At 40.5% G+C, this 21,343-nt stretch overlaps 1 protein-coding gene across 3 annotated transcripts in view; it reads left to right on the top strand.

Moving 5' to 3' along the window:
* The window catches only part of INTS4 (integrator complex subunit 4), a 93,175-nt gene that overhangs the window by 57,728 nt on the left and 14,104 nt on the right, over positions 1-21,343 (top strand). The window contains exons 16-20 of one of the 3 annotated variants that reach the window (XR_013487791.1): positions 3,615-3,708; positions 6,370-6,450; positions 8,104-8,234; positions 16,249-16,308; positions 16,469-16,604. Coding sequence is in view for 2 of the 3 variants with exons in the window: in XM_020989495.2 (XP_020845154.1) it covers positions 3,615-3,708; positions 6,370-6,450; positions 8,104-8,234; positions 16,249-16,308 (366 nt within the window). In the remaining variant the exon portion in view is untranslated. The remainder of the gene's footprint in view (positions 1-3,614; positions 3,709-6,369; positions 6,451-8,103; positions 8,235-16,248; positions 16,309-16,468; positions 16,605-21,343) is intronic. The other 2 variants (XM_020989495.2, XM_020989496.2) reach the window with 2 other exon arrangements.

Here is a 21,343-nt window from a genome sequence, read left to right as displayed (position 1 = left end):
AGGGCAGGATGAAAACAGGGAACCAAGGATAAGAGTGTGTGGAAGGAAAGCGTGTGAGGCAAGCCTGGAAAGGTATATTGGAGCAAGGCGCAAGGCTGTGGAGGAACTTGAATTCCACAGCCAGCAGTTTATGCTGTTCTCGGTAGGCAGCTGAGAGCAACACGGCAGATTGTTTAACATAGAAGCAACGAGGTGGCATTGTGGATAGAACTCTGGTCCTAGAGACAGGAAGACCCAAGTTCAAATCTGGCCTCAAGTATTTATGAGCTGTGTGATCCTGGGCAAGTCACTCTGTCTCCATTCCTCAGAATTGAGATTATAAAATGGCAACAAAGGTAGCACATGCCTCTTAAAGTGGTTGTGAGGATCAGATGAGGTAGTATTTCTAAAGGGCTTTGCAAACCAAAAAGCGTTCTATATATTATATAGGAGTGACACGAGGAGCAGTCCATTAAGAAAACTACTTGGCCAGTGTTCTGAAGGAATGGATTGGAAAGGAGATAGACTGCAGAGAGGAAGGATTGTTTTAAGAGACTGTGGTGGGGGGCAGCGAGGTGGTACAGTGGATAGAACACAGGCCCTGGAATCAGGAGGGCCTGAGATCAAATCCTGCCTCAGACACTTGACATTTACTAGCTGTGTGACCCTGGGCAAGCTGGACAAGTCACTTAACCCTGATTGCCTCACAAAGAGAGAGAGAGAGAGAGACAGACAGACAGACTGTTAGAGGAGTCTAGATAAAAAGAGATGAAGGCCTGAACCAAATACTGGAAAGGCTGTCATGTGGTGTCTTCAGTTTCTGTGGGTTCTTCACTTTCTGAGATTCCATGAATGGAGTTTCAGTATATGTGCAGTTCTTCTGGGGCAGAGTGTGAAACAGATGGTATGCTTAGCTTGCTTAGAAGTGATAGTAATTTGTATAAAGTGCATCTTGTGTTTTCTCTTAGGAATGTTTTACCTATCAGCTTCTGTCTATGTGTGGTGTGATTGTGTCTTTTGAAACAATATGCTGCTGCCCAGCTTTGGAAGTCTCCCTAGAGCTGTGCACGTTTTCTGATCTGGGAACTATTTCAGAAAAGAGTGAGGTGCAAAGGGAATGTTTATAATCTGTAATCATCGGGGAGCAGAGTTGAAAATAGCTGTTGAAAACTCACCAAAACTCTGTTCTTATTTTGATCTTTCTAACATACCTTGTTACTATGTAAGCCTCTAAGTGGAATTAATAGTAAATTCAGTGTTTAGATATTCTCAGAGACAGAAAGAGAAATATTTGCCATAAATAACATTTGGTTTAACAATTTAATCAGCATTTAATTTTTGTGACTGGCTTTATCCATGAATTTTAACAGAACCAAGGATGATTTTTTAAAATTAATGTATTTAATCTGTTATATTGTTTGTGCAACTCATCAAACATAGCAAATGTATTTTTAAATGTTTCGAAAATATTTACACCTTCATATGGACTCAGTTCTGCTGAAGTGCCTTCTATTTGGAGTAGGGATGGGAATGGGAAAGACTATTTCTCTCTCCCAGATTTCACTGTATTTTCTTGTGGCTCCTTATGCTTGTCCTGAAATCAGTATTTTTTTTTCCATTTTGACTCTTGTTCTCATAGATACCTGATCAGTAAATGAATAAACGTTCATATATCAGTTGACTAATTGTTGGGTTCATGGAGAGTGGTAGAGGAGCATTGCCTTCAGAGAACTTCCAATCTAATTGTAGAAACAAAAGACAAATTATCGAACATATTGTGTTATTCTAAGTGCTGTAAGAGTTGGTGTAAGATTTACCTTTTGTATTTTTAATTTATTTTTTAATTAACAAAAAATGTGTACTCAGCCTCCCACACCCCAAAATTGGGTAGGGAGAGAAGCAAAATGAAATCTTTGTAACATTTCAAGCAAAATGAATTCCAACATTGGCCATATCCAAAAAATATGTTTCAGTGGGCATGCTGAGTCTGTGACCTTTATCATTAATATAATTAAAACTGTTCATTTTTTCTTTTGTGATCCGTACTGTCTCTTGTTTGATTATGAAGTCTTCCCCATCCATAGATATAAAAGGTAACTTTTTTCTTGCTCCTCTAATTTGTTTAGAATGTCATCTTTTATGTCTGAGTCATAAAGAACTTGGTGTAAGATAGAAGGTGTCGGTCTGCACCTGGTTTCTGCCAGACTTCTTCCCAGGTTACCCAGTAGTTTTTGCTGAAGAGTGAGTTCTTGTTGCAGGAGCTGGAGTCTTTGAATTATTCAAATATTAGGTTACTGTTTTTGTTTGCTTCTGTTTTATTTAATTAATCTGCTCCATTGATCAACCTCTCTATTTCTTTTTTTAAATTAATTCATTTTGATTTGTCAACAATCACTTCCATAAGTTTTTGAGTTTTAAATTTTTCTCCCCCTGCCTCCCACCCTCCCTCCCCAAGACGGCACCAATCTGATAGAGGCTATACATATATATTCCTCTCCCCCCACCCTCCTATTTTTGTGAACTCTGCTAGTTAGCATTTCCCTCGGTTGAATGGAAATGTGTTCCTTGGTTTTCTGTCCAAATTAAAGGTGATTGCATTCATTGTAGAAACTGTGATATCAGTAGGTTTCCCAGCGGTCTGTGGAGTCATGTACCATAATGAATGACTAGCTGCAGGGCCTGTTGTGCTAGCTAGCCAACAAAGAGTAGGATGAATTTGGCAGGTGCCCAAGTCGAGTTAGCTGCACAGCTGGTTCAGCATCTCTCACATGGCGAAAAATCTACCTAGAGAGCAAAGGAGAGCTAGGTCAAGGAAACAGACATAAAGAACAGGGATTCCACTGTGAGCTAGTTAGGGTTTTTAGGTAACATCTAGATGACACTTGTAGGAGATGACATCAAAAGGGATTCATTCTTCAGAGAGGGGTTAGACTAATGCCTGGCTTTCACAAAAGCAGTGTTCGGGCAGCTACATGGTACAGTGGATAGAGTGCTGGGCCTGGAGCTGGGAAGACTCATCTTGGTGAATCAAATCTGGCATCAGACACTTACTAGCAGTTTGTGTCTGGGCAAGTGACTTAACCCTCTTTGCCTCAGTTCCTCATCTGTAAAACGAGCTGGAGAAGGAAATGGCAAACCACCCCTGCCAAGAAAACCCCGAATTGGGTCTCAAAGAGTTGTATGTGAATGAAAAATGACTGAACTGAAGCTGTGTCTACTGGCCAGCTGTCCTACATACTCACCTGGTGCGACTTTAGCATAGGTCCTTTCACCTCTGTAAAAATGAGTGAATTGGACTACATCGCTGTCAGGTTCCTTTCAGCTCCAAAGTCTATGATCTATGAAATAAGAGAAGTGGATTACAGGCCTGATTCTGCCACTCACTACCAGTATGGCCTTGGGCATGAAACTCATAGATCCCTTGCTCTGAGCTCCACTTTTCTATCTATAAAAGAAAGGTGGCATAGTATATGATTTCCAAGGCTCCTTTTCATCTTCAGTATGTGTGGGTTTAAGACCTTTGAGGTCCCTTCTAATTCTGAGACTCAGTGTTTTAAGGTTTTTAGTCTCATATGGTGATTTTTATTTCTGTGTATTCCCTATCTACATTTGCTTCTGGGTTTTCTATCTTGCAGTGACCTGCAGAGACTTGGAGAACTTCAGTCTGACCTGGCAGGAGTAGCAGACTTTTCCGCCACTTATCTTCAGTGTCAGCTGCTTCTCATCAAGGTTGGGCCCTGTCTTAGGGTTGTGGTAGTTATGATGTAATGACATTTTTAAGCCTTGGGGCAAGTCTTAGAGACCACATAGTGTGGTGGGAACAGTGCTGGCCTTGGAATAAGAGGTTTGGATTGGAACTCAGTTCTGATACACTGACTAGCTTTGTGATCAGGACATAGACTGACCTCCTCTGAGCCTCAGTACTTTTCATTTGTAAAAGGGGAATAATGATGCCCAATACTGCCTGTGTCATGGAGTTTCAATGAAAAGTCATCGTGAGCCTTGAAGTCCCATAGAAATGTGAGAATTAGCGGTTGTTTGTTGTTAGTATTTACAGGGAGAAATTGTCCTCTTACAGAGACCACATGTTTACCAGTATAATTATGTTTGCCCTTTAATTAAAGAAATAATATCTCTTCCAGGAAATAGGTTATTTTTCTGATCCTTTGGGGTAGTTGCTAAAGACTTACAGTTTTGTAAATGTGAGATGTCAGCACAGCAGGCAGCCAAGGAGATGTGTTTATGTATTTAAGATGTCTTACCAAGGGATGTGTTTATATCAGCATCCCGAGGAAATCATTCTTTTGATGGAAATGTAAAAGTTGAATGACAAAGGACTTGCTTAAATTTTTTTGGTATTCTTTGTGGAGGCACAAGTCATTTTATTAAAGTTTTCAAAAACAACCCTACTTTTCTTTACTCTTCAAAGCCAACCCTTATTGATATTTCATCTTAGCTAGCCAATAAATCTTGGCACACAGGATTGTGATCCAAGAAGCTATTTTAGGTCAGCAGAAATAGACCGGTTAGGCTAGCCGAATGCTTTGATATCTTCAGTAGTTTTCTATACAATAAACCAATGCATCAGATTTAGGGGACACCTTAAGAGACTATTCCCAGTTGATAAATCTGTGCAGCAATCATACTTCACTTTTAGCCTGAATCTTTTTAGTATCAAAAATGATTAATGATGTTTTGGCTAAGGTCAGAATAAATGAGAGTTGGCAAGTGAGACCAAGATGATTGTCAGAGGCTATTTTCTCCATTAGCATGCCAGTGTATTATAAAAGAACACTGGGTTTCAGTCCCAATTCTACCAGTTAATTAATTTTTTTATTTTCTGTCAGCCTCAGTTACCTTATTTGTAAAGTATGCATAATAATGCCTTGCCCTGCCTAACATTGATGATAGGTTTTATTTACATAGCTCTTCCTGGCTACAAAATGCATGGTGTCAGTAACACTAGCCTGAGAGTCAGGAGACTTTGAACTAATACTTCTGCTACTATTTTACTGTTTTTCCCTGGAAGTATCACTTCTTTGTCTGAACTTGTTTCCACCTCTGTAAGAAAGAAGGTAGGGGGTTTTTTTGTTTGTTTTCTTTTGTTTTGTTTTGTGCTAGGCAATGGGGTTAAGTGACTTGCCCAGGGTCTCACAGCTAGTTAAGTGTCAAGTGTCTGAGGCTGGATTTGAACTTAAGTCCTCCTGGCTCCAGGGCTGGTGCTCTATCCACTGTGCCACCTAGCTGCCCCAAAGGTAGTTGGACTACATGATAGCACAGGTCCCTTCCAGCTCTGTCATTTGATGCTTTAATATGTGTACTAACATTCTGTACTTTAAAGTCAGTTCTAGCACTGTTAGTCTTTGTCCCAAAGGCCCCTCCAACTCTAGCATTCTCCATTTTAAAATCCCTTAGCTCCAAAATCCTGTGAATCAAATTTAAATGGCATGAAAAAGCAATTGCCAGAAACTTATCCAGCTACCTCCTCTGCACATCTCCTCATGAGTCAGCTATCTTGCTTCCTCATTCCCAGCAATAGGCAGAGGCCTTCAGTGCAGCAAACGTTCTTTTAAACTCCTCCTATGCACAGTTTTCTGTGTTAAATACTGGCCTTGATAATACATTTGATGGACTTGAGACTTAAGATCAAAAATGGATCATAAAATTTAGAGCCAGAAGGGCTTTAGAGATCATCTAATCCAATTCCCTCATTTCTGAGTTAAGGAAACTAATGCCCAGAGAGATGAAATAACTTGCAGAAAGTCACTGAGGTTGTAAGTGTTGGAGTTAGGATGCTGGTCTGGGGCCTTTTCCATTACACCACAGCTAGGACTCTGACAGGCCTAGAAACAGAAACCTCTCTTCTGAATCACGCCTGGCCTCTTCCTCTTGGCATCCTGCTTATTCTGCAAGGCCCAGTTCAGGTGTTGTCTCTCCTATAAATAAGACCTTTCCAAAGTCTCTTAGCTCTTTCACCTGACCTCAGAGAGCTCTGTATTTTTTTTAAATACACTTACATTCTAGTTTGTATATAGCGATTATCCTTCTGTTCAAATCTAAACTCCTTGAAGACAGGGACTATGTATTTTACAGCATCTAGTACTTAATATGGTGCAGTTAATAAGTATAATGATTTATTAATTTAAAAAGTATTTATCCCCATCGTTTACTATTCCCTACTACCTAGTCTCCTAGGGACTTTTCATTAGTCAAGATATACTCCCTGCCCTAAATTGACTCTTTCAGTATTTCTAAACTTTGTGAAACTGCACCGTTAATCAATAAACATTAAGCACTAGCTTTGTGCCAGGCACTGTGCTGAGCACGATGAAGTCTTTGTAGATGTTATTTCATTGATGGGCTGCTGCATCATGGTTCCTTTCTTTGCAGGCCTTGCAGGAAAAACTATGGAACATGGCTGCCCCACTCTATCTGAAGCAGAGTGACATGGCATCAGCTGCCGCCAGACAGGTGAGTTTGGAATGATAGCCCCTCAGACACAGCCTAGCGAGAACCAAAAACTGGCTGGCTGGGTCAGAGCTGTAGATTATCCCACCTTTTAATGAAAGAGTTGAGATAATATATGTAAAGCTCTTTACACACTTAGAGCACTATCATTCTTGATCCACAGCCTATTAGGCATCAAGGTAATGTATGGAATAGAATGCCACACTTATAGCTGCTAGAAAGACCTGAGTTTGAATCCTGCCTCAGACACTTACTAGCTCTGTAAATCCTGGGCATGTCACTTAACCTCTGGGAGTTTCCTCATCTGTAAAATGAAAATAACAATACACTTTCTTCACAGGATTGTTTGAAGTTTAAATGAGGTAACGTGTAAAGTGCTTTGTATGACTTCAATTTTTTTTTTTTTTGGCTAGGCAGTGGGGTTAAGTGACTTGCCCAGGGTCACACAGCTAGTAAGTGTGATGTGTCTGAGGCCAGATTTGAACTCAGGTTCTCCTGACTCCAGGGCTGGTGCTCTATCCACTGCACCACCTAGCTGCCCCATTAAAGTGCTTTGTAAACCTTAAAGATAGCTATAGCTATATAGTTAATATATTAATAATATAGTTAACAATATATAATATGTGTGTATTAACTATCATTTACATAGAATTTACTATGTGCCAGGAACTATTATTCTTAGTGTTTTACAAATATTATCTATTTTGATCCTCACAACAACCTAGGGAAGTAGGTGCTATTATTATCATCCCCATTTTACATTTAAGGAAATCAAGGCATATAGGTTAAGTTACTTGCCTAACTTAGCCAATAAATGTCCAAGGCCACATGTGAACTCAGATGTGCATGATTCCGGGCCCATCACCGTATCTACTGTTGTGTGTGTGTGTGTGTGTGTGAACACATATATGTCAAAGCTATGATTTTTCCAGTAGCAGTGTATGGCTATGGGAGTTGGACTGTAAGGAAAACTGAACACTGCAGATTAGCACTTGAATTGTGGTGCTGGAGAAGACATTTGAAAATCCCTTGGACAGCAAGGAGATCAAATCAGTCAATACTTTAAAATTTTAATTTAGACTGTTTATTGGGAGATCAAATTGTGAAGCTGAAGCTTAAATACTTTGGCCACATGATGAGAAGATAGGACCCATTGGAAGAGACCCTGGTGTTGGGAAAGATTGAAGGCGAAAGGAGAAGGGGATGGCAGAGGATGAAATGGATAGTGTCACAGAAGCAAAAAACATGAGCTTGGACAGACTTTGAGAGATCATGGAGGATAGGAAGGCCTAGCATGGTATGATCCATAGGGTCACAAAGAGTCGGACACAACTGAACACTTCTATACACATCTAATGCAATCTATAATTAGTTGTCATTGTTTATTTACTATTTCTCTGAATTATCCAAAGGTAAGGCTATTTGGGTATTAACCTTGATATTTTGCAATATGCTTAGAAGCAATATTTACATTTTTAAACAGCACTGATAACAGTGATGAACTCTAATTTCTTTAGTGCTTTAATATTTGTAAAGCACTATCTCTGTTGTGCCATACTCTGTCTCTCTAAAGCGCCCCTACCACAGAATCTTAAGTGTCTTAATTGTGTGTGGGATCATTATTGTCATTACTAGGCAATGCCATTTTGTTTATAGATCATGGAAGAAACCTACAAGATGGAATTCATGTACAGTGGAGTGGAAAGCAGACAAGTGGTGATCATTCACCACATGAGGTTGCAAGCCAAGGCACTGCAGCTTATAGTAACAGCCCGGACCACTAGAGGGTGAGTGATCCCTTGCATGTAGGAGGGATTGAATTTTTGCATCAGTAAGTGACAGGAAAAGAAAAAATACTCTTGAGATGAAGCTCTCTTAAGTGTAATACACAAGAAGGTGCCGGAGTCAAAGTCAGGAAACCTCAGTTCTATATTTGACTACTATCAATTTGCTACATCACCTTCAGAAAGTCAGTTTTCCCTCTGTGGGCCTCAACTTCCCATTCTTCCCATTAAAATGAGAAGGCTGGATTAGATGGCTCCTAGATGAGTCCGTTGGATCAAAGAATTCTAGATTTAGAGGTAGAAGGGACCTTGGGGGTCATCAAGTCCAGCCCTCCTCATTTGCATAGGAGGAAGCTGAGGTCCAGAGAAGTTAAATGATTTGCCTAGGGTCATACAGCTAGTGTCTGGGGTGAGATTTGGACTCAGGTCTTCTTGGCTCCAATCCTAGTGCTCTGACATTCTAGCATTCTGTTGCTATAAAATTTAAGTATGTAAGCAAGGGCTTCAAAATAATCAATCTGAATGGAGGCAAACTATTTTATTCCCACATAGTCCAGCAAAAACCTAAAAATTGCCCCAGATTGAATGGTGATTAAGAAATCCAATAAGAAACCACATTCAGTGATTCTTCTGCCTCAGAAATGCACAAGAAGTCATCCAGAAGTCCACACAGTAGGAAATGGGGCCACCAGCAAAGCCAGCACAGAGATGATAAGCTACTGGCCTTCCACTGTCACCAGGGACAAGCCAAAGACACATTTATCCCGGAAGGCTTTGTCTCTGGAGGCATCAGAAGTAGAATACACCTCTCTCTCAGACACCCCCCAGCCCCAGCAAAACCCCAAGTGGTTAGAATTCTCTAGTTAGGGATCTTAGTCCTAGAGAGGGGGAGTGACCAAAGCTGCCTAACAGTATTCAAACCAGGACAGCCCAAGTGCCTGGAGATCCCTAGAACTCTGTCCTGAGGTGCTGTAGAGGAGCCTGAACATCAAAGAGCTAGGGGGACTAATCCTGGGAGGGGGAGATCAGTGCAGAAACCAAGAGGACCCAAGGAGAGGCCAAACAGTGCCAACCATCCCATGCAAAAGGAAAATAAATTAAACAAAACATCAGCTATTAATGAAAAATTATTGTAGATCTAGAGATTGCCCCAAAAGAGGCGAGTGACTAACCACTGTGAGCAGAAGACTTGGGGGGGACATGGGCTTTTCATGAGGATTACATGAGTGCCTAGGAGAAAGGAAGCAAGAGATTTGAAATTAAATAATCCTTTAGAGGAAAGAATCGGAAGAGTAAGTAAGTTAGGAGAGAAAAGGTGAAGCTTACCCCCAAAATGGATTCCCTGAAGAGTAGACTAGACCAAAAGTCAAGGAGAAAGAATTTAAGAATCATTGGACTCTCTGAAAACCATGATTTAAAAGAAAATAAAAGCCTGCACATTGTATTTCAAAAATCATATGTGAAAGCTGCCGAGATCTATTAGAACCAAAGGACAAAGAGAAGATAGAAAAAATCTGCCACTTACCTTCTGAGAGAAACTCTAAAAGGAAAAATCCCAAGAATGTCGACAGTAGCCCAAATCCAGAGCTTCTACTTCAGAGAAAAACTGTTGCAAGCATGCAGAAAAAAGCCGTTCAGATACCAAAGGACAGCAGTCAGGATCACATAAGACCTGCCAGTCTGTACTCTAAATAAGAGATCTTGGAATACAGCAGTGCAGAAGGCAAAAGAGAGGCGTCCAGCCACGAATAGCTTACCCTGCAAAGCTCAGTGTATCATCCTACAGAGGGGAAAGGGATAGATGTCCCCTAGGCATCTTTAACTCTGCATGGTCAAAACTGAACTCATTAGTTTTACCCCTAGACCTTTGATTTTCCTATTTCTGTCAGGGGCAACACTCTCTTCCCAGTCCCTCCAATTCACAGCCTAGGTGTCATCCTCAGCTTCACACTGTTTCTTACCCATCCATCCCATCTGTTGCCAAGGCCTGTTGATTTTGCCTTTGTAACATCTCTTGAGTGCACCTCTGACGCTGTCACCATCTTGGTGCATCACTAAATGCCCAGACTATTCCTACAGTCCGCTGGTGGGTCTGCCTGTGTCAAATCTCTCCCCATTCCAATTCATCCTTCGTTCAGCCGCCAAAGTGTTTTCCTAAAGCATAAATCTGACCATGTCACCCCTCTAACTGCTCAATAAATTCCAGTGGTTCTCTATTTTCCTCCAAGGTCAAATACAAAATCCTCTGTTTAATGATCAAAGCCCTTCATAACCTGACCCCCTACTTATCTTTTCAATCTTTTTATACCTTACTCCCTGCCGAGTACTTTTTCATCCAGTGGCACTGGCCTCCTTGCTGTTCCACGAACAGGACACTCCATCTCTTAACTCTGGGTATTTCCTCTGGATGTTACCCATGTCTTGAATGCTCTTCCTCGTCTGCTTCGTCTGCTGACTTCCTTGGCTTTCTTTAAGTCCTAACTACAATCCCACCTTCCACCAGAAACCTTCCCTAACCCCTTTGTTAAATATTTCCTATTTGTTCTTCATATAACTTGTTTGTACATATTTGTTTGCTTTTGTTTCCCTCATTAGATTGTGAGCCCCTTAAAGTCAGGCATTGTTTTTCACCTCTTTTTTGTATCCCCAATGCTCTTAGCACATTGCCTAGCACATAGTAGGCGCTTATTAAATGTTTATTGACTGACAAGTAGTTGAGGGGATCAGAAAAGGCTTCATGTAGGAGGTGATCCTAACTTTGTGTTGAAAAAAGAAAGGGATTTTGTGAGGCAGAGGTGAGGAGGAAGTGCATTCCAGGCATGGGGGATGGCCAGTGGGAAGGCACAAAATGGAGTGGAAGTCTCCTATGCAAGAAACAGAAGGGGCTGGAGGAGGTCTTTCAGGCTGGCTCAAAGAACACGTGATGGGATGTCATGTACTACAAGGCTACCAACCACAGACTGGGCCAAGGATGAGAATAGCTTTAAAAGCTAAACAGAAGAGTTTATATTGTATCCTAAAAAGCAATAGAAAGCCACTGAAATTGGTTAAGCAGGAGAGTGACACATGGTCAGATAAGTGCTTAAGGAAAATTACTCTGACAATAATAGTGTTGATAGACCAGTTAGTAGATCTTTGTGATCATCTTGGTGAGAGGTGACAAGGGCCTGAGCTAAGGTGGTGCCTATGGGAATGGACAGAATGTTGTGGAGACAGAAATGGTGAGATTTGGCAACTGCTTGGCTGTATGAGGTGAGAATTAGTGAATATTTGAGTATAATGCCATATTTAGAAAGAGACCAGAACAGTGATGCCTTCTGCAAAAATAAGGAAGTTTGGAATTGGGGGTTAGGGATGAGGGTTGTGGGAGAAGGAAATAATAAGGCCTATTTTGGAAATACTGAGTTTGAGGTATTTTTAGGACAGCCAGTTGTACCATAACTAGGTAATTGATGATGCAAGAAAAAGGCTAAGGGGAGAGACTGGGGCTGGATATACTATGTCATCCACATAGAGAAAATAATGAAACCTATGCAGGCTGATAAAGTCACCAAGAGAAACAGTATAGAAAGAGAAGAGTTGGGGATCTAGCATAGAATCTTGAGGAACATAGAAACGTGGAGCGGCGGGGAAAGGCATGATGTGAATGATGATAAATCAGTAAAAAAAAAAATGTCTAAGTGATCAGATGGGAAGGACAGACAGCCAGGGGAGAATAGTGTCCCTAAAGCCCAGAGAAGAGAGAGTCTCCAGGACAGTGTCAGGTGCAGATGGGTCTAGAAGGATGAGGACTGCAGAAAGACCATCAGATTTGGCAATATTGCTAACTTTGGGAAGAGCTGTTTGAATCAAGTGAAGAATTGGGAAGCTGGACTGCAAGGAGGTGAGAAATGAGTGAAAGTGGTGGTGAGTGGGGGGCAGAGCCAAGATGGCGGAGTGAAAGCAGTGACTTGCTTAAGCTCTCCCTCAAACCCCTCCAAATATTCATAAAAAATGGCTCTAAACAAATTCTGAAGCAGCAGAACCCACAAAAAGACAGAGTGAAACAAATTTCCAGCCCAAGACAACCTGGATGATTGATCAGAAAGGTGTATTGCGCCTGCTGGGAGCGCAGCACGGCATTGGAGCGCAGGCCTCAGAGGAGTGAATCACAGGCAGCTGTGGAGGTTTCCAGACTCCTCAACTCACTAATGCCAAAGACAACTTAGAAGGTCAGTGGGAAAAGTCTGGTTCTGTCGGTGCTGAGAAAGGAAGGCTGGGTCTCAGTTCCATTCCCCAAGAGCCTGGTGGGGGAGGGCAGCTGGTTTCCCAGCTTCCCGCCCACAGACTGAGGGGGAATCCAGTGGCTGATCAGAGAGGGATTGCAGGGATCTCTTTGCCAGTGCTGAGGCAGGAATCTCTTGCTTTGCCCGTGTTTGGATCTGGGTCACAGTTCTGGGTGGCGGTGCTGGGGTGAGGAGGAACGCTGGCGTGGCAGAGCTTGTAGTGGCTGTGGAGAGGAACCCCTCCTCACAGTTACAAGACAGAAAGGAATACTTGTGGTCACAGGCCAGGAAAGGAGTAAACACCTAGTCCCTTATCATACCACCTTGCAAGAACTGAAAATTTACAGGTACCTACAAGTATCTCTGAAAACAGCTGTACTACAAACCCCTGAAGTTTGGGGACAGCACATTCTCCACATTGGAAGCAGACTCTTACCTTAACAAAGAGTTTAAAACTCAAGTAATTGGCCGGATCATGAGCAAGCAGCACAAAAAGAGACTATATTATCTTACTTTACTGACAAAGAAGATCAAAATATACAACCAGAAGAAAACAACGAAGTCAAAGCTCCTACATCCAAAGCCTCCAAGAATAATATGAATCAGTCCCAGGCCTTGGAATAGCTCAAAAGGGATTTTGAGAAGCAAGTAAGGGAAGTAGAGGAAAAACTGGAAGAGAAATGAGAGTGATGCAAGAAAATCATGAAAAACAAGTCAACAGCTTGCTAAAGGAGACCCAAAAAAATACTGAAGAAAATAACACCTTAAAAAATAGCCTAACCCAAATGGCAAAAGAGGTCCAAAAAGCCAATGAGGAGAAAAATGCCCTAAAAAGAAAAATTGGCCAAATGGAAAAGGAAGTCCAAAAGATTACTGAAGAAAATACTTCCTTAAAAATTAGAATAGAGCAATTGGAAGCTAGTGACTTTATGAGAAATCAAGACACTGTAAAACAAATCCAAAAGAATGAAAAATTAGAAAACAATGTGAAATATCTCATTGGAAAAACAACTGACCTGGAAAATAGATCCAGGAGAGAGAATTTAAAAATTATTGGACTATCTGAAAGCCATGATCAAAAAAAGAGCCTAGACATCATCTTTCAAGAAATTATCAAGGAAAACTGCCCTGATATATTAGAACCAGAGAGCAAAATAGAAATTGAAAGAATCCACAGATCTCCTCCTGAAAGAGATCCCCAAAGGAAAACTCCTAGGAATATTGTAGCCAAATTCCAGAGTTCCCAGGTCAAGGAGAAAATATTACAAGCTGCCAGAAGGAAACAATTCAAGTACTGTGGAAACACAATCAGGATAACACAAGATTTAGCAGCTTCTACATTAAAGGACCACAGGGCATGGAATATAATATTCCGGAGGGCAAAGGAGATAGGATTACAACCAAGAATCACCTACCCAGCAAAACTGAGTATAATCCTTCAGGGGAAAAAATGGTCATTCAGTGAAATAGAGGACTTTCAAGCATTCTGATGAAAAGACCAGAGCTGAATAGAAAATTTGACTTTCAAATACAGGACTCAAGTGGAACATGAAGAGGTAAACAGGAAAGAGAAATCATAAGAGACTTATTAAGATTGAACTGTTTACATTCCTGCATGGAAAGATGATATTTATAACTCATGAGACCTTTGTCAGTATTAGGGTAGTTGGAGGAAAAAATTATATGTATGTAGATAGATAGATAGATAGATAGATGGCACAGGGTGAGTTGAAGATTAAGGGGTCATATCTGGAGAATAAAATTAAGGGATGAGGAGGATTATACTCGGAGAAGAAGAAAGGGAGAGGTAGAATGGGGTAAATTATCTCACAAAAAAAACAGAAAAGAAAAGTCTCTTACAGTGGAGGGGACAGGGGAAGGTGAGAGGGAATGAGGAATCTTATTCTCATAGGATTTGGCTTAAGGAGGGAATAACATACACATTCAATTGGGTATGGAAATCTGTCTTACCCTACAGGAAAATAGGGGAGAAGGGGACAAGAGAGCAGGGGGATGATAGAGAGGAGGGCAGATTGGGAAAGGGTAATCAGAAGTAAATACTTCTGAGGAGGACAGGGTCAAAAGAAAGAATAGAATAAATGGGAGGGCAGAATAGGATTAAGGGAAATAGAGTTAGTTTTTCACAACATGTCTACTATGGAAGTGTTTTGCATAACCGCACATGTACAACCTATATTGAGTTGCTCGCCTTTTCAGTGAGGGTAGGTGGGGAGGAAGAGAGAGAATTTGAAACCTAAAGTTTCAAAAGCATATGTTTTTTAAAAAAGTTTTCACATGCTATTGGGAAATAAGAAATATAGGAAATGGGGTACAGAAGTCTCTCCTGCCCTACAGGAAAATAGAAGGGGAAGGGGATGAGAGAAGGGGGGGAGAGATAGAAGAAAGGCAGACTAGGGGAAGGGATATTCAGAATGCATGCCATCTTGGGGTGGGGGGAGGGTAAGATGGGGTGAAAATTTGGAACTCAAAAACTTGTGGAAATGAATGTTGAAAGCTACAAATAAATAAATTTATATCAAAAAAAGGGAAAAAAAAAGAAAGTGGTGGTGAGTGAAAGCAGTAAGTGTAGGTAGCTTTAGATAGCTGATGGTAGACTGAGGGGGACAGTAGGGCTTAGGGAAGGGTTTTTAAGGATAAGGGTGTTTGAAGGCAGAACTGAAGGAAGCAGTAGGTAAAGCGAGATCAGCTCTGTTCTTTGGTTTTCTAGTCTTTCTACTATATCATCTTGACTCTGACAAGATTTACAAGTGTCCTGTAGGATAAAAGATAAATTTGGGATGGACAGAAAAGGATGTTGATTACAAATGTCTTGCATAAGAGGCAGCAGCCAGTAGAAACAAGTACATCACTGCTGTAGTACAAGGAAGACCAACAAGTAGAAGAAATAGACGTCTGGAAAGACTTAAGAAATGCGAAATCCAAACTGAAGCAGAATTAGGAGAATAGCGTATACACATCTTGTCATTATATGAGGAAAAGTAAATGAGAATGAATGTACAACAAATTTTGCTGGGGACTTAAAAGATATTTACTGAAACAGGTAATACTTGATGCATTAAACTTAATTTAACTATAAGTAGTTTTTAACAAGTTTAGTTTTTTTATCACTGATCATTGCTAAGTTTTAAAAAAATCATTTGAAAAATAAGATCAATAGATCAGAATGAAAATATAGTTTTTGATTGGTAACTGACTGATTAGGCATGTACCTTGTATGTTACTAACCGGAGAAACCTAGATATGTACCCTGTGGCCTTGCTTTAATCAAAGATTCTCCTGAATCTCTTAGGTGTTGTCTCTGTATTAGAGATTATTTTTATAGTGTAAATATGTTCGTTACTGTATAATTTGGACCTTGAGCCTTCTCTCTTTGCAGATTTCGTACACAGAAGACAGGTTTTGCTTTTTTAGATTTGAAAATAAGTGCTTGCCACTGAAGTCTATGGCAGTGTCAAATGGTTTAACATCAGAAATTGATAGCAGTTTGTCAGTGGAAATGACATTACAAAGATGCATTGCTATGTGCTTTCTCACTGCACCCTAAGGACCATGGGACCTTTTCATGTGACGTGGAGCTGAAAGACTTCCATGTGTGTTGTCTCCTCCGGGAGAATGGGAGCCTTGTCGATTTGTATCCCTAGCACTTAGTGCAGAGCTTCGCACATGGTAAAGTGCTTCATAAATGCTTTCCTGCTTCATTGGTATTGGCATCTTGTTTTTCTCCCTTATAGAATGGAGCCCCTTTTTGGAATGTGTGAAAAATTTTTACAGGAAGTGGACTTATTTCAGAGGTAAGCATTTCATAGTGTACCCTGCAGTCACCCCTTATTTTACAGATGGCAAACTAAAGTTAATTGAAGTGACTTGCTCCAAGTCACATAGCTAGAAGGGGTAGAGGTAAGACTTGAACCAAAATGTCCTATCACCAAATCTAGTTCTGTGCCTAACCAGAATGAAAATGACAGGATCTTATGGCTGGAAGACACCTCAGAGGACATCAAGGTGCAGCCTGTAACTAAGCAGAATACCCTTTACAGTATCCCTAACTGTGATTTTCTGGCCTATACTTGAAGACCTCCATTGAAAGGTAACCCACTGCCTTAGGAAAGAGAACATTCCATTGAATATTAATTTTTAAGGTTATTATAAGAAATAACAGATTATTAGTTTTTTCTTTATGTTGAGCTAAATTTTTTCTTTTTATTTTTTATTAGTTTATTTTTAGTTTTTAATAATCTCTTCCATAAACTTTTGAATTTTAAATTTTTTCCCCCTTTTCTCCTCACCTCCCTTCCCAAGATGGTGCGCATTCTGATATAGGCTCTGCATATTCATTCCTATTAAACATTTTCACATTAGTCATGTTGTAAGGAAGAATTAGAACCAATAGGAAGAACCACAAGAAAGAAGAAACAAAACAAAATAGAAGAAAAAAAAGAGCAAAAAGTATGCTTCGATCTGTATTCAGACTCCATAGTTCTTTCTCTGGATTTTAAAAATTGTCAACTGTGACTTTTAGTCATTGGTCCTGGTTCTGCATTCTAGGGCCAAGCATTCTGTTCCCTCTTCCACAGAGGGTCATGAGGTCATGGATTGTGAGCTGGAAGGGACCTCAGAGGCCATTGAGTCCAGCTCCCTCACTTCACATGATCAGAAAACTGAGGCACAGAGAGATGAAGTAACTGAGGCAGGATTTGAATCCAGGTCTTCCTGACTTCATGTCCAGGGCTCTAACCACTATTACATGTTACCTTTAGACTAATGATGACAACTCACATTTCTATGTCACTTTAAATTTTCCAGATTCTTACCTTAGATGATCCCTGTGGGTAATCCCCATTTTACTGATGAGGAAACTGATGCTTGGCATTGTTAAAGCCAGGATTTGTACATAGTTTTCTCTTCATCTCCATTCCAGTCCTATTTCCTTTCTACCACATCATCTCCCAATCTCTTCAGCCTAGCCTATTTATGACCCTAAGTCCTTATACTAAAACTCATACACCATGACTTTTAGTTAAAGAACTTTTTAGACTCTTAATTTAGTGCTTATTTGGATGGTGTCGTGTGTGTGTGTGTGTGTGTGTGTGTGTGTGTGTGTGTGTTTTGTTTTTTGGTGAGGCAGTCAGGGTTAAGTGACTTGCCCAGGGTCACACAGCTAGTAAATGTCAAGTGTCTGAGGCCACATTTGAACTCAGGTCCTCTTGATTCCAAGGCTGGAGCTCTATCCACTGCACCACCTAGCTGCCCCCTTATTTGGTTTTATTTTACATATAATTCTAATCATCTTAGTGCTCATACTACCCTCGGAGGGCCAGAATTCAGATCTTGGGGGTAGGTAGGTGTCGCAGTGGATAGAGCTCTGGCCATGGAGTCAGGAGGAGCTGAGTTTAAATCCAGCCTCAGACACTTATTAGCTAGCTGTGTGACCCAGGGCAAGTCACTTAACTCCCAATGCCTCCAAAATAAAAAAAAAAATTTAAGATCTCAGTTATGGACTTTATTGCTTTATTATGACCTTTACCAAATTACTTCATCTCACTGAGCCTCAGTATTGTGAGGTAGGGCTATTTTAAGTATTAGATAGGAAGAGGGATGTAAAAATGATTCTCAATTTAGAGTTTCCATATAAATTTAAATCTGTTATAGTCATCAAGAATGTTGGAGGCTAATCGGGTCTCAGACCAAACACTTGACACTTACTAGCTGTGTGACCCTGGGCAAGTCACTTAACCCAATTGCCTAAAAGCAAAAAAAAAAAAAAAGAATGTTGGAGGCTGTTTATAGAATTGAGTTGACTGTCACTGAGCCGGAAGTGGTTTTCTCCTAGCTTCTCAGAAAGCAGAATTAGAAATAATGGGTACAAGTTATAGGAAATCTGATCTTGGCTGAATATATGTAAGGATTTCTTAGCAGTCAGAGTTGTCCAATAATGGAATGGACTTGGACTCTTAAGTGAGACCTCCATCATTGGAAGTATTCAAGTGGAATATGGATAACAACTTGTTGAGAATTTTGATATTCTTTTATGCTAAGAGTCTACCAAACCTTGGTTCACTGACTAAAATCTGTGAATGCTGAAGTGTCTTCTGTCTGATTTATTCCTGTGCCTTCAGCATGACCATTTTTCCAATCATAAACATCCTTCTGGCTTTAAAGAATGACAGAGACTCATTTTTTCTCACAAACTTGGTGCCATTGTCCATTGTTGCAGTTGCCTTGCTAAGCCAAGATAATGAAAGTTGGAATCAATGGAATTTGCTGTATTGGGCGCCTGATGAGCAGAGTTACACTCACTTCAAGCATAGTGGAGGTTGTGGCCATCAGTGAACCCTTCATTGACCTCAACTACATGTTCTATATGTTCCAGTATGATTCTACCCCATAACAGGTTCAGTGGCATTGTCAAGGCTAGGGATGGAGAGCTATTGGTCAGTGAAGGAGCCATTACTACCTTCCAGATGCATGATTCCACCAGTATGAAGTGGGAAAATATTGCAGCTAAGTCCATTGGTGTCTTTTCCACTTGAGGAAAAGACTAGGGCTGACTTGAGATGGAGCTAAGTCTGTCATCTTCTCTGTCCCTTTTGCCAGTGTTCCTGTATTCATGATACGCATGAAACATAAAAAATGCCATCACTAATGACTTCTGCACTACCAACTGCTTGGCTTCCCTGACCAAGGTCATCCATTACGATTCAGGCATTGTGGAAGGGCTCATGACCACAGTCTGTGCCATGACTTCTGCCTAGAAAATGAAAATAATAATAGCTAATATGTATATAATGCTTTAAGTTTTACAAAGCATTTTACATACATTATCTCATTTGATCCTTATAGTGACCCTAGGAGTAGATATTGTTCTTTCCATTTCCATACGGAGGCAGACATAGGTTAAGTGACTTGCCCAAGGTCAAGCAGCCAGTAAATGTCTGAGGCAGGTTTTGAAATCAGGTCTTCCTGACTACAGGCCCAACACTGTATCCACTGTGCTAGCTAGTTGTCCCAAGATAGTAAATGGCTCCTTAGGCAAATTGTGGCATGATGGGCATGACACTTCTCAAAACATTCTCCCATTGGAACACTAATGCATTGTTGGTGGAATTGTGAACTGATCCAGCCATTCTAGAGAGCAGTTTGGAACTATGCCCATAGGGCTATAAAAATGTGCATACCCTTTGATCCAGCAATACCACTACTAGGTCTGTATCCCAAAAAGGTCATAAAAAAAGGGAAAAGGACCCACATGTACAAAAATATTCGTAGCACCACTTTTTGTGGTGGCCAAGAATTGGAAATTGAGGGGATGCCCATCAGCTGGGGAATGGCTGAACATGTGATATATGAATGTGATGGAATACTGTTGTGCTATAAGAAATGATCAGTAGGGATCTAAGACATCTTCAAAAGTCTCATGATGGAAAAAGCTATCCATATCCAGAAAAAGAACAATGGAGTCTGAATACAGATCAAAGAATACTATTTGCTCTTTTTTTTCTTCTGTTTTGTTTTGTTTCTTCTTTCTTATGGTTTCTCCTATTCGTTCTAATTCTTCAAAACATGACTAATGTGAAAATATGTCTGTAATAGGAATGTATATGTAGAGCCTGTATCAGATAGTACGCCATCTTGGGTGGGGGGGATTTAAAATTCAAGAGCTTATATGAAAGTGAATGTTGAAAACTAAGTTAATTAATTTAAAAAAAAATTTTAATGATGAGTAAGGTGGATTTCAGAAAAACCTGGACTTATGTGAACTGATGCTGAATGAAATGAGCAGAACCAGAACATTGTACACAGAACATTGAATACATTGTAACAGCAACATTTTACAGTGATCAACTCTGATAGACTTAGCTCTTTTCAGTAATACAGTGATCCAAGACAATTCCAAAAGACTCATGATAGAAATACTAGTCACATTCAGAGAAGGAACTATGGAGTCTGAATGCACATCAAAGCATCCTATTTTCATGTGTTTTTTTTAACTTTGTCTTTCTCGTGGTTTTTCCCTTTTGTTTCTTATTCTTCTTTCACAGTGTGACTAACGTGGAACTATGTATAACCTATATCAGATTGCTTGCTGTCTAGGGAAGAGAGGGAGGGAGAAAAATTTGGAACTCAAAATCTTGCAAAAATGAATGTTGAGGGCAGCTAGGTATCACAGTGGTTAGAGCACTCACCCTGGAGTCAGGAGGACCTGAGTTAAAATCTAACCTTAGACACAAGCTCTGTGACTCTGAACAAGTCATGTAACCCTGATTACCTCAAAAAAAAATGAGTGTTGTAAACTATCTTTACATGTAATTGGAAAAAATAAAATACTATCAAGTTGGGGGGGGGGATTTTCCCTGCTTCTGCTGACACTGCATATTAGCCTACACAGAAGACCAGGTTGAGTCCTGTAACTTTTAACTCTTCCACCTAGAATGCTAGTGTGATATTGCTCTTAATTGTTCTGTTAGACTTATTTCTTGGCATGACAGTAAGTGTGGTTCTAGCATGTGTATAGGGGACTACACCAAAAAGTAAAGTGGAAGACATAGGTCTTCTTCCCCAGCCAGAAGAGGAGCTCCACCCCTGAGGAGCCCACATCCCAAAACTGGTGATCTCTTACCTCTCCCTACACACAGTCTCTACCTCAAGGCACCCCTGAAAGTAAGGCAGAGGCTCATCTGTAGAAGGTTACAGAGGAGGATTGTAAAAGGGTATGAGTAGTATTGTCACAAAACAGCACAGGCATGCTGGAGAAGTTAACTTGTAGGCAACTTGGTCTGAGATCCAACCAAGCCAGCTAACAGAGGGAAACTGGGACAGACCTGTCCA

The sequence above is a fragment of the Phascolarctos cinereus genome, unplaced genomic scaffold (assembly GCF_003287225.1).
Source record: "Phascolarctos cinereus isolate Bilbo 61053 unplaced genomic scaffold, phaCin_HiC Scaffold_726;HRSCAF=1367, whole genome shotgun sequence".
NCBI classification, from domain to species: domain Eukaryota; kingdom Metazoa; phylum Chordata; class Mammalia; order Diprotodontia; family Phascolarctidae; genus Phascolarctos; species Phascolarctos cinereus.
The sequence above is the reverse complement of the archived record's forward strand: the minus strand, read 5'-3'. Positions and strand labels throughout refer to the sequence as shown.